We start from the raw sequence: 13,274 nt of genomic DNA on the forward strand, positions 1-13,274 counted from the left end.
AACTTTATTTCAATTACTCCAAAGTACAATACCAAACTTACAAACTTTAAACAATATAGTCTTCACCATTGAAATTTCAACTTATAAGTTTTACACAACATAATCTTCCCAATACAAATTTATTCTTTTTACAAAAATCCCTGAAAGTTTTTCCCCGCATCTCTCTCATCTCTAAGCTTTTTCAACCGCATCTGCAACATTATCTAATCACATATAACATGAGTTATATGATCATAGTACAAACAAATAAGGGTAAGCCAACCATATCATAAAATCATTAAACTTGTAATAAAAATATTATAATCATGTATTTCTGCAATTGATAAAATATCATTATTCCGATGTCATTAATTCATCATTATCAAAATCATCTTTCTCATTTCCATAAATCTTACAAGTGTACCATGCTTACTCATGAAGCCTTATGGTCAGACCGCTCTCTGCCTGCTTCCTTAAGCCTCACTTATATACTATGTCTTACTTTCTGAAGCCTTATGGTCAGACCCCTCTCTGCCTGCTTCTATAAAACTTACGAATCATATGTTTATGTCAAAGCCTTATGGTCAGACCACTTTCTGCCTGCTTTCATAAACCTCAGGTGTTACTTTGCTCATACCAAACTCTCATGGTATAACTCGAACATACTACTCCCGGTAGTAAACATCATTTCATAAGTAATGATTTCTCATATCCACTCCAACATTTCATAAAACCAACAATTCATACCCTCTTATCCACCTAACTCAATCATGTTCATTCTTTAATCATGAATTCATAATAACCCGTTTTGGTATCAATAAATTAAACATATTGCCAGATATCATGCTTCATATTATAAACTCATTTTGCCCATAACGAGTATAACTCAACATATTTTCACCAAACAAAGATCATGGATCAACCAAAATATATCAACATATCTTAGGAACTACATATTAAAGTCTGGGCTCAATGTAATGATAAATAAAATATATATGAAATTTTTACCATGATAATATTATGCATCTACAATCAACTTGTTTTATTTTATTTTCATCCTAGTAGAGATTTTTCTTTACCCCAATTGGTCACCGGAGAGGACCCAGATGTCTGAACGCATCAAATTCACCTTCGACGCCAGCACATATGACTAGTCACAACTGACTGGACCAGGCCAGGGCTGCTCTATGATCAGGGATGTGCCAACTCAGGTTTTTAAGGTTCCTCTATCCTACCAACAAAGAAAGGCCCTCAATAATTAACAATTGATTTATTTAAATTATCTACCATGTTCTCTTATGCTCTAAATTTGAAATGCCAAATTTTAATGTGTTCACTTCCTCTCATAACAACCTCAAACAATATCTGTACATCTATTTAATACCCATATATAAGCTATTTCAGAACCCTTACTTCAGACCTTCCAACAAGATCAATTTCAGCCAACAAACTCATTCAAAACAGATTAAATTCATCACATCACAACATGTACAATTTCACAGTTTCAGTTATCATACCCAATATAATAAAAGTCATAAAATAGTTTCACAAGAGCACACCAGTTCAACATTCATATGCAAATATTTTATAAAATAAATTCATACAAAAATAATTAGCTCCCATTACCATCAAAATAATATTAATATAAAAATTTAGGGGAATCAAGAAGTTGAATCTGGCAGAGCCGGTTAGACAACTTCTCATCCTTCCAGAAAGATGCAATAAAAAAAATAAATAAAACAATAAAATTTCTGGGGAAACAAGAAGTTGAATCTGGCAGAGCCGGTTAGACAACTTCTAATCCATCCAAAAATACAATATAATTAAATAACAAGAACAATAACATGTCTAGGGAAACAAGAAGTTGAATATGGAAGAGTCGGTTAGACAACTTCTAATCCTTCCAAAAATGCAATAAAATAAATAAGTAAAACAATAAATAGTTTGGGGAAACAAGAAGTTGAATCTGGCAGAGCCGGTTAGACAACTTCTAATCCTTCCAAAATACAATAAAAATAAATAAGGAAAGCAATAAAATGTTTGGGGAAACAAGAAATTGAATCTGGCAGAGCTGGTTAGACAATTTCTAATCCTTCCAAAATACAAAAAAATAAACAACTAATAACATACAAATGGCATAACATAATCAACATCACATTTTACAACTATCACACTTGGATATCATCACAGAAGCATACTCTTATTTAAATTTTAAGATCATACAGAAACAAAATACTCCATATTCCAGATTTAAGATCAGACAAAAGCATAATATAGCATATTCCAGACTCAAGATAATACAAAAGGAAATACTCAAAGTTAGCTCCCCTTACCTCTATTCCAGACTTAGTTTCCTCTTCTCAAACCGTTCTCCGGAAACTTCCAGAATTTCCCCTCTTCAACTAGAATTTCCTCCAACTCTCTTCTCTCACAATTTCTCTAGAATTTTGGTGCAAATCTTCAGCCTCCCCCCTTGGCTATTTATAGCCAAAAAATTTTACTATTCATTTTTACTATTCATTTTTACTATTCACTTTTACTATTCATTTTTACTATTCAAAAATTATTTTTTATTCACAATTCTTATCTCTGAATGATTAATTCTACGTGGAATGTTATCTTCCACAATTTATTTTAATATATTTTTTTTAACTATTCACTATTCACTATTCACTATTTACTATTTACTATTTACTATTCACTATTCACTTTTCTTAAAAAAAAATCCTAAATAAGTTATCAAAAATTTGAAGCTCTCCCTCTAGAATTACTATAACTTTATATCCAAAAATTTACATTTTTCTATCCATTAAAATTATTATTACTAATAAAATGCTAAAATTTACTATTATAAATATTTTTTTTTTTCATGGGTGTTACAGTGATCACCTTGAGTCAATCACCCTCGGGATGATCATCTTGAGTCGATCACTCTTAGGCCAATTACCCATGAACCGATCACCTTAACAAACCGATTGTAAAATAAAGATCAAATTAACACTTAGCCATGATAACCATGAATTAATAAATTAATGTTGATTAAGGTATGCTTGAGTCGTGATTAGACCAACAAAAAGATAAAAACTCATAACGATTACTATAAACAACTATTATAAATAAAGATATAAGATATGGTTGTTCAAACACATGCATCACTGCACTTAATACCTTTATGATGTGTTACCTATTGACTCTAACACGTGAATATTTTCTACCTATATCATCCAAATAGTATTGGATAATTGTGATGAAAGACAACACTATCCAAAAATTAAGTGAACTTGACCTACCTATTCCAAAATAATTACATTACATTAAGTTCAAAAACTTGATTTTTTTAATATGTAAAAATAAATAAATAATATAATGAGATAATACAACGCTAACTTAACTCATAAAAAATCAAATGGCAGATTCTCAGTTAACAAATATAAAGATTTTAAGTATTTTTTAAATAAAAGTATAAAGCTTGAGCTTCGACTAATCTCCTTTACTTACTCAACTTCGTTAATTATAAAAAATTCAAATAATTACTATAATGCATAATTTTAATTTAAAATTAAAAACGAAAATGCATTGTTTGATTAAGAACTTAGTCTCTACATAAATTTTACCTTGAAAAAAAGAGTATAGATGATTTTTTTCTCTCACTTGCTTTGGTAATTGCTTTTACAAAGAATCATTAAACTCTTCAATCATGTAATTAAACAAACAATAATAAAATTGAAAATGGCTTGAGGGAAGGGTGGAGAAGAACCGAGTTCGTTTGGTGCTGGAAAGAGCAAGACACACAAGGCATGGCGGTTAGGCAAAGAGCAGTATCTGCACTTCCAACCCTTTTACGCACTCTTCGGAAAGAACCGTTAAAGCCTCACAGTCATGTCAACGCGTTACCCTCTCTTCGACGCGCTTTCTCTTTGTACGATCAGATCAACCTCATCGATCAAGTCCCCGAAGACCAGCTCCGATTTCAAGGGTTGGTACCAACCTATCTTCCCCTTTTGTTTTTTGTTCATGGAAAGTTTTAAATTTTAGTTTTTTTCATGTGGGGATTGAGGAAGAGAGTTGAATGTAAAATGGGTTTTCTCCAATTTCATCTTCCCCTTTTGTTTTTGTTCATGGAAAGTTTTAAATTTTAGTTTTCTTCATGTGGGCTTTGAGGAAGAGAGTTGAATGTAAAATTGGTTTTCTGCAGTTGTCTCAAATAACATGGTGACAGGATGTATAACTTGATGCAGAGAGTGAAATTGATTGTAATATTTTTGTTCCTTGTTTTCCATTCTTGAAATGGGGTGTTTTAGATTTTAGTTTCCTATTCTTCTTCTTCTGTTAATTTAGGGTACGAGGAAGAGTATTGGATGTGAAATGGGTTTTCGTGAATATTCTCAAGTAACTGGACTTACGGACTTAACTTGGGTGTAATTTCTGTTCATTTTTTCTTCATTCTGGTATGGGTGTTTAAAATTTTGAATTTTTAATATGGGGTTCGAGAAACAAAGGTGAAAGGGAAATGGGTTTTGTAGAATTTTCTCAAACAACATGGTGACATGATGATGTAATTTGATGCATCGACTTAGCTTGGTTGCAATTTCTCTGTTCCTTTATGCCTTTCTGGGTTTTTTCTTCTCATTCAGAAAGCAGGGGTGTTTTAAATTTTATTTTTTTTCAGTAATGGGTTCAAGTAATAGACTTAATTGATTGTGAAATGGGCTTGTAGCATATGATTTTTGCAGTTACTTAACATGTCTGTAAATTATTATTATTTTGTTTATTTCAATTTGTTTAGGTATAATGATACGGGGTTTACGGTAAATGGGGTTGAGTATGAAGGAAGCTTACTTTGTGTTGGAAATTTGCTCATGTCTTGGAAACCTAAGAAGTTTTCAGAGATCACTGCTGATAGGTTTGTTTGTTCTATGTTCCTTGTCTCTTCTTCCTTATCTTTGTTGGTAACACTTTTATTCAAATAAGCATTTATGCATTCTCCTGTTCCTCTAAACCCCTATATATGAATGAAGCTGTTGTATTTTATCGTTTCTTTTACAGTTAATATTTGTCCTGAAATTGATCCTTTACGCCTAAAGTTGAATAAAGAATGGAGTGTTAACTGTGCTGCCTTATTGATTCAAGTCCAAGGTTTCCAATTTACCTTTGAAGTTTGAAGAAAAAAACTGAACTTACATTAACTCATAATAATATTTCTGAATGTATGTATACAACCTTAACATATCTATAAGCAGAAAATAATGAAGCAACAAAGGTTATAAACCGATAGTCAATCTGTCTAGTAGTGTTTTCTTTTTCAGTTTTGAAACCTGTAAATGGAAATTCCACTAAAAGCTAGAAATTGTTGCCTCTCACAAAATGGCGTTTTGAAATGGTTGCAACATGAATGAATCGTGTGCACGAACATGCTATAAGAACTTAGGTAGTGACCACTGTCTTACTGTAATGAAGTTGATCTAGTATGCTGGCAGATGACGACCAGAAGAAACCTTAAACCTTACTATGCTACACCACTGCACTGGAAGCCTCACAATGAGAGCTTAACCCAGAACACCACTCTTAAATCAAAAGGAAGAATTGTGAAATACTTCTGTGGACAAAGCAATAAGCAAATCACTAGTACTATCGCGCAAAAAAGTAGCCACAAGTGTGGAACATACATAAATGAAACTTAAAACAACTTTTAGAACTGAACTTGAGAACCAGGCAAAAGCACCATTGGCAAACCTATGACTTGCATAGGTTAGCTTGAGATAAAACTGCCAAAATCAGGAATGAATGAAGAACTTGAAAGGCAAACACCTGTGTCAAAATGTATTCAACACCAAGTGACATGACATGTCAAGCTCTTGCATGTTTTGGCATGTGAACAGCTGGGAAGTAAACTGATGTTGCTTTGTGCATGGATGACGAACACTTCTGATTCTCTGTGGTTCTTTATTTTCTGTATTTTGTATTTGCTTGCTTTTCTCTCATGCATTCCTTTTCTTCCCAAAGTATTTGTAGGACCCATTGTTTTCTTTAATCTTTTGATTACTACTTTTAAATTGCATTACTTGGATTCCTTTGTAGAGGGTGGGTATTTATAATGTGTTTATTATCCTTCTTTAATCGTTATTTTGTATATCCTCAGAATTGAGCACACGAGAAATGGATGATAACATCTGATAATTGGCAATTATTAATTCTACTTCCAGTTTAAAGGATGTGTGCATCGTAGTGTAATAGTTATGTTATGAAACATGCAGAGAAGCGACAAGAAGTAAATGCAATATAACATTCTAGTTTCATCTCTGTTTGTTTAGGGGAAAAAGCATTATGTTATCTTGCTCTAATATGTTATCTTGTCTCTTCTTACAGCTTGTCACTCTTCCAAGTTATTCGCCCTATTCCAGGTAGGATTTTTAGTTTTGACATTCATTTTGCTTTTGCTTAACATTCTGTCTCTCCCAAATTTTTGTGAAGTTCTACTTTTCCTTTTATATTTCCCTTTTGGGATTAGGTAGGATACTTCATAATCTTTTATTCCCTGAATGAATAATTAATGAATGCATGCTGTAATTTCTAAATCACTTTAGAAGTGGTTGACATACTTAAAACAGGTGGGTCCTATACATGCAATACATTGAAGTTAGTTTCATTGTATATATGTATGTTGTTTGTTGTAGTTTGTTAAGTTAGGACCTTAAAGTGGATACATATCTCTCTCAAATAATGAAAATTAGTAGAAGTAATATCATTTCAATTTGTTGTGTCCTATCTTTTGTAGTGTCCTATCTCTATTTCTCTTTTCTTATCTTTGATATTTTGTTCCATATACAGCTAATTACTTTTAGTTAATTTCAACACATTGCCTTTTCTTAATATATTATTAATTGAATGCTGTGATTGCCTATTTAATTGCTTTTGATCTATATTAACTGACTCTTGGAAAAATTATTTGCCAGAGATTTTGATTCTTGGCTGTGGAAGGAACATTCAACATGTAGATCCTGAACTGAGACGGTTTATACGATCTACTGGCATGAAATTAGAAGCTGTAGATTCGGTATCTATATGATTTATTTGGTTTGAGACTTGTGCTTGATTTTATTAGTTCATCTTACATTGCTGGTTTGGTACTCATTATTATGTTTTTATTAAGTAATCTAAGTAAACTAGCACTTAGGAGGTCCTTGTAGGTTGTGGGTAGAGGGAGGCATCAGAATTATTAAACTTGTTTCTAAGATTTAGAAAGAAATGGATTTAAGAGGATAGACCAAGAATAGAAAAAATGAGACGAGCTTCTCTGAAAGTTAATTTGACTTCTGTGTAAAATAAAAAAGTGAAAATTTAGAGGAGGTATATGAAAGAACTTCTACAAATTAGTTGATGCATAAGCTAATTTTTAACTTATGGAAAAACTCATTTCAATTTTTTCTTATCTATCTCTTCAGAAGTTTTTAAATGGTTAGTCCAACAGTTCATAATTCTAGCATGATGGTACAAATGATCAGTGGAAAATTTAATTTTGACCTACTGTTTTAAAACTAATTTACATTATCATTCAACCATATGTTGTCATATCACTGAAAGAATTTGGTAGAAACTTCCAATGTGAAACAAAGTTTATAATAACCAATGTATCAAATAAGTCCTGGGAAATATATGTTGGCAAGGTTGACCTTTTAAATGGAGAGAATCTTCTATAATTTTCATTTTATTTGATCAATGGTGATAGATAAGTTGCATCTATGTGTAATTATTACTGAATAATGAATTTAATATATGGTATTAATACCTTAAGACTTACCCATGCTATTATTCTCATCCAGACATTTCCAAATGGTGTAAGAAAGATTCCAACCAAAATTGCTACTTTAACTGGTTCTTTGAATTTTGAATGTTACATGATTTGTTTATTATTCATCAGAGTTTAGTTCTATTATGCAGTATCAGTATAAAAGCTTGTTACACTTCCAACTTACTAGAAGTTACCCTATTTATGACAACTATTTTACCATGCATGGAAATCCATAACTTGATGACTGCAAAAATCTATATACTGAGTTAATGCTAATTAAATGCTTTTGACTGTTTACACAGAGAAATGCAGCATCAACTTACAACATACTGAATGAAGAAGGTCGAATTGTGGCTGCTGCACTTCTTCCACATGGAGTTTCTGCATGAAGCCTGGACTGTTCACATCCATTCCATTAAGGATCTTAACCCAATACTTTGAGACATGCTTTGATTTTCACGTTTAGAAAGTTTTGACATAGCAATAGCACAATGTGAATCAAACTCAACATAGTCCTTTGATGTCTGCTAAGGCTTTCAAGAGTAATAAAGAGAATTGAAATGTATAGACTGCAGCAAATCCCTGCAAATTTGGACTCTAGTTACTTACTGGTTCTTTGGCTTGAATGCTATCTCACTTTCTCAAGAGTTAATGCTATTTTACTTTCTCAAGAGTTGAAAGGAAAATGGCTTGAATCAAACCTTAACTTTTACTGTCCCAATAAACCCTTTATGGTTTGTCTGGATGAGATAAAGGAAAATGGAAAAGATCATATGCTATTATGCGTGCTTGGACGATCTACAAAAACACTTTTTGCATAGAGAAATGATAGTTCTCCATGAAAGTATTTGTTACATAATCTATGCAATATTGGAGTTTAACATCATTATGGACTTTATTATATCTTTTTTATTTTAGATTGTATATAGAGTTTATCATTAAATTGAATTTTATTACAATTTTAATTAAAAAAAGTTGTTATTTTTTTTAGGATTGAAGAAAAAAATTGTAATTAAGTGAGTTAAACGGTTTGATCATCATTTCATGGTGGGTCAGTTTTTGTGGTGAAAATTCGTGATGAATTAAATTAGGATAGGTGGCCATTTAAGAGCATTTTTAAAATGAGCATTTTACCTTCCATAAAAATAACTTCCAGAATACATGTGTTGGAAACTTTTCAAAACTTTTTGGAATAAATTTTTCGAATTTTTTTGAAAATAATTTAGAAAAAGATTTTCGGAACAAGATTTTCGAAAACAAATTTCGAAATGAGACTTTTAGAACAAAATTTTCAGAACCCATAAAAAATGTATTACAGAATTATCTTTCCGGAACGAATAAAATGCATTTCGAAACAATTTTCTAGAATTCCTGTAATAAACATTCAAGAATGTAAATAATGTCTTCGGGACAAATTTTTCGAAACAACACTGCATGAAATATGTTTCGGAAAGAACTTTTCGAGTGTAATTGGAATTTTTTTTTCTCTGTGAAGCTCGTGATTACTAATTCAAAAAAGTTTCTTTGATAAGCGTATATTTGCCAACGATTTGATTGACCTAATTAATTTTAAAAATAGAGATTTAGAAAAAGATTTGATTGACCTAATTATTTTTAAAAAATAGAGATTTAGAATTGATAAGGCTGAGGACAAAATAGGAAGGAAAATTTATGAAATTTAGTTTCGCGCTTTCGGTATTCTTCTTTCAATCACAGTTACGTTATGTCATCTCTCCCATTCTTTCATTTCTCTCGTTCTTTCATCTCTCGTTCGAACCCTACTGCCGCGTTGTGTCTTGTCACACTTTTGGACCTCCTTCTTGTGCTTTGTCGCTGTTTTGGACCTCCGTCCTGTGCAACATTGAAATCGTCTTCGATGTGGCTGTCGAGCATTGATATTTTGCCTTCTCGCTGTCGTGGTGTTTTTAGGTAAGTTGAAGTGCGCGAACCGTAACCATGTTTTCCAGCATTGGCGTTTTCGTATTTCGGTAACCCTAACCATGTTGTCATTGTGGATTGTTGTTTTGTTTATCTTATAACTGCAGGTCTAATGGCAGCCGAAAAAGGAAATGTAAGATGAAATTTAATTTTGTTTTTATAGATGATGTGTTACCCTCTGAATTTTAGTTAATAATAATGTTTTGTTAATTTTGTGTAGTGACGCCTTCGTACCTCGATGGACTCATCGACCATTGTTGAAATGAATCGCTTACTAGAAAGGGTCATGTAGAACGCATTAGGATGACTCCATTTAGGTGATGTTTGCATATTCTAAGCCCTTTGGAGGTCAATTTGAAATTATTGAAGGTGATGGTGTGCCGCTGGGCTGGGCACGATGTTAGTTTTAGAGTTAGTCAACAATTGGTCCCATTTACTGTTTTTGATGTGTTCATGAGCACAGGTTTAGAAAAAGGTGGTTTAGACATCCCTTTTGATGAATCAGTAGTTGGATTTGTTGGTCAAATGTTTAATCCAAAAACCACCACTTTGAAGGAGCTGATCGACATGTTTAATGTGATTGTCCAGGATAAAAATGTCAGAGCGGCTGCAGCGGAATGGTTAGCGTGGGAACAAACCAAGAGGGGGGGGGGGTGAATTGGTTATATTCAAATATTATCCCTTTTTAGTCTTTTTCTCTTAATTTCTTACTGAGCAGATAATTAAACGTAAATAAAAGAGTAAGGGAAAGAGAAAAATTACACAGGTATTTTATCCTGGTTCAGATCACTAAGATCCTACGTCCAGTCGCTTATCTCAAACAAGATAAACCTTTTTCACTATCACAAAACTATTACAAATATTAGTCACACAGAAAAACAATTTGTAACAGTTTAGAAATTACCACCTCTCTTGAAACCTCAAGAGATGAACTTACACCTCCTTTGAATCTTCACAAAGGATGATCACCTCCTTCGAATGCTTCACGAAGGATGATTCTCTTCCAGACACTTCCTCAGACACACCAAGGATGATCAAGCTATTCCTCTGTCACCACAGTACCACTTCAGGACTTTGCAGACAAGAGTTTCCTTAGCTTCAGCAATTTCACAGAGTTCTCACAAGAGTTCAGAGATTTTTGCACAAGGGAAGAGTTGTGGTTGAGTGAAAAATGAGAGTCTATTTATAGACTCATCCAAAGGCTCCTCCATTTTCGCTTTTAGACTTTCTGACTGTGTTAATCGATTAGCTACAGTGGTTAATCGATTAACAACCCAACGAATACTTCAACGGCTCTAAAAACGGCTAGTTTTTCAAACGTTCACCTTGTTAATCGATTAACAGCCCTTGTTAATCGATTAACGTTAATCGATTAACACCCTGTGTTAATCGATTAACACTGCAATGCTGGGCTTCTTCATGGCGCACTGGAACAATCGATTAACAGCCCTTGTTAATCGATTAACGTTAATCGATTAACACCATCTGTTAATCGATTAACACTGCACAGAATTTTGCTTCTGGTTTATTTTTACATCACTTTTGAATGCATACATCAAACTACTAATTCTCCTATGTTTATACAGTTATTACAAAAGGTTACAAGTCTTCAAAGATCATTCTTCATGAGTCTTCATGAGTCTTGGTTGTTCTTGACTTGATTTGTACATCATCAAAACTTCATCTGCACATTTTGCTAACAAAAAACATTGAGGTTGATGTAGTATGTAGGTTATATATATTAATGTGTTTGGTTGCATTTTATTTTCCTAGGAAGTATGTCTATGTTTGTAACATGCCATGTGCAGTGTTAGATGACTTAGACAGTTTGTGTCTATACGATTGGGGCACCGGTGTACATAAACATATTGTACATAATTTAAATAAATTTATGAAGAAAATAATGTCGGGAGGTATCGCCCAGTCACTGAGTCTTAGTGGCACTGTGGCCGTGTTGCAGGTAACATGATTTATAATTTTTAAACTCAATGAAATGGACAACATTATAAAATATGGGTCACTATTTATTTTGATATTGTAGGCTTGGGCGATTGAAAGACTTTCTTTGCATGGTCATGCTTCTCCCAGGAAGTTCCCGCGCATATTGCGATGGTTCCCATATAACTCAAGGACCAAAAATATTGAACATATCTTTCAGACCAGAGATGTAAGTCTTTCAACCTTTGTTATATGTTATTTGTAAATATTGATGGTCGTATTTCACTAATTTTGTTGTTTGTGTTTGGTATAGTTAAATCTGGAGTGGTATGTAAGTAACACAAATCGTCAGTTGCCCGAAATCCGTGCTGCTTTCCACATGGATGACAGAGGGATGGGTGAAGAATCGTTGACTAAACGATCCAGGGTTGAAAAAACAGATGATGAAAGCTCTGATGACAGCACTTGGGAAGCAGGTGTTGATGAGAGAATGAGGAAAAACAATCGAGATATCATATCATTGAATGCCAATATTGGAGTTCTTACGAGGGAGTTAATTGAAATTTGTCAAACTCCAATCTTTAATGAAGAAGCTACATGTGGTACTGATGAAGAAGTTGGTGGTGGAGGTCATGAAGCACCTGCAGGTGGAGGTGATGAAGAAGGTGATTGTGGATTTGATGAAGAAGCTGCTGACGGAGCTGCTGAAGACCCTACATGTGCATTTAATGAAGTACTAGGGGATGACGAAACTGCGCATGAAGATGAGAAAGTTTCAGCATGTCATCATCCAAGTGTTTGTATTAAAATTGATGATGATGGTGATGATGATGAAGGGGAGGTGGTACCATTGGCGATTCCCCCATTGCGCAGTTTTGTTGGTGATCCAACCACTACTGTCGATGTTGAGCAATTGTACTATGCAGTCAGCGTAAGAGACAATGTACACAGGTAATTGATGTGAATTGTATTTGTCATTGGTGAAAGTTGATTGTTTTTTATTGAATAATATTTATTTGTTTAGGGTTGTATGTGAAATAATTGGGCAGACCTTGAGCACCACTCCATGTTACACTTTAGCGCCAATCAAATACGTTGATAACATGGTAAGTATTATGTGACATTGCTTTGTGTTTAATGTTGGTGGTTATGTTAATAATTTCTACAATTTTCATTGGGTAGGTGGTGTTATTTGCTTGTACGATTTTTATGTACTTTGGAAAAAGGTTGTCCGGTGTTGTTAAGAGGATTCATTTCAGTCCATTATACTCGGTAAATAAAATTTGTTATCATATCATATATTTGATTATACAAATTATGTGTAAGTCATTTTGGATTGATGAATTTGAAATTGTCCACAGCACCATATTCTTACTGATTATAGGAGACGTCCACAAAATCGTCATGTCTTTACTCTTCATAATTACAACACCTATTTGCGTTCTGATCATTTTGGACTTGGAGACATTGCCACAGCTGACTTTGTGAGTTAGGTTTAATTTGTGATGACAATGTTTGCCCACTTTTATTTGTTCATGTGTTGACATTTGATTTTCTTTCTTTGTAGTTGTTTATGCCATTTGTCCATGATGATCATTGGTGGTGCTATTCAGTGAAACTTAGTACATTA

General features: G+C 33.2%; 1 protein-coding gene across 1 annotated transcript; it reads left to right on the top strand.

Moving 5' to 3' along the window:
* The first annotated feature begins 3,688 nt into the window (after positions 1 to 3,688).
* On the top strand, positions 3,689 to 8,417 carry LOC108346232 (uncharacterized). The gene is made up of 5 exons (XM_017585249.2): positions 3,689 to 3,955; positions 4,766 to 4,882; positions 6,346 to 6,380; positions 6,933 to 7,033; positions 8,071 to 8,417. Exons 1-5 carry the CDS (start codon positions 3,777 to 3,779, stop codon positions 8,155 to 8,157), a joined length of 519 nt encoding a protein of 172 aa, XP_017440738.1. The 5' UTR covers positions 3,689 to 3,776; the 3' UTR covers positions 8,158 to 8,417.
* The last annotated feature ends 4,857 nt before the right edge of the window (positions 8,418 to 13,274 follow it).

Source organism: Vigna angularis, chromosome 9, assembly GCF_016808095.1.
Source record: "Vigna angularis cultivar LongXiaoDou No.4 chromosome 9, ASM1680809v1, whole genome shotgun sequence".
In the NCBI taxonomy this organism is placed as follows: domain Eukaryota; kingdom Viridiplantae; phylum Streptophyta; class Magnoliopsida; order Fabales; family Fabaceae; genus Vigna; species Vigna angularis.

Bases quoted from the DNA above. Each gene is read 5' to 3' on its own strand.
- LOC108346232 (XM_017585249.2), top strand. From the start codon at position 3,777: ATGGCGGTTAGGCAAAGAGCAGTATCTGCACTTCCAACCCTTTTACGC. The intron at 4,883-6,345 runs GTTTGTTTGTTC...CTCTTCTTACAG, and splicing joins TCAGAGATCACTGCTGATAG to CTTGTCACTCTTCCAAGTTA. The intron at 7,034-8,070 runs GTATCTATATGA...CTGTTTACACAG, and splicing joins AATTAGAAGCTGTAGATTCG to AGAAATGCAGCATCAACTTA.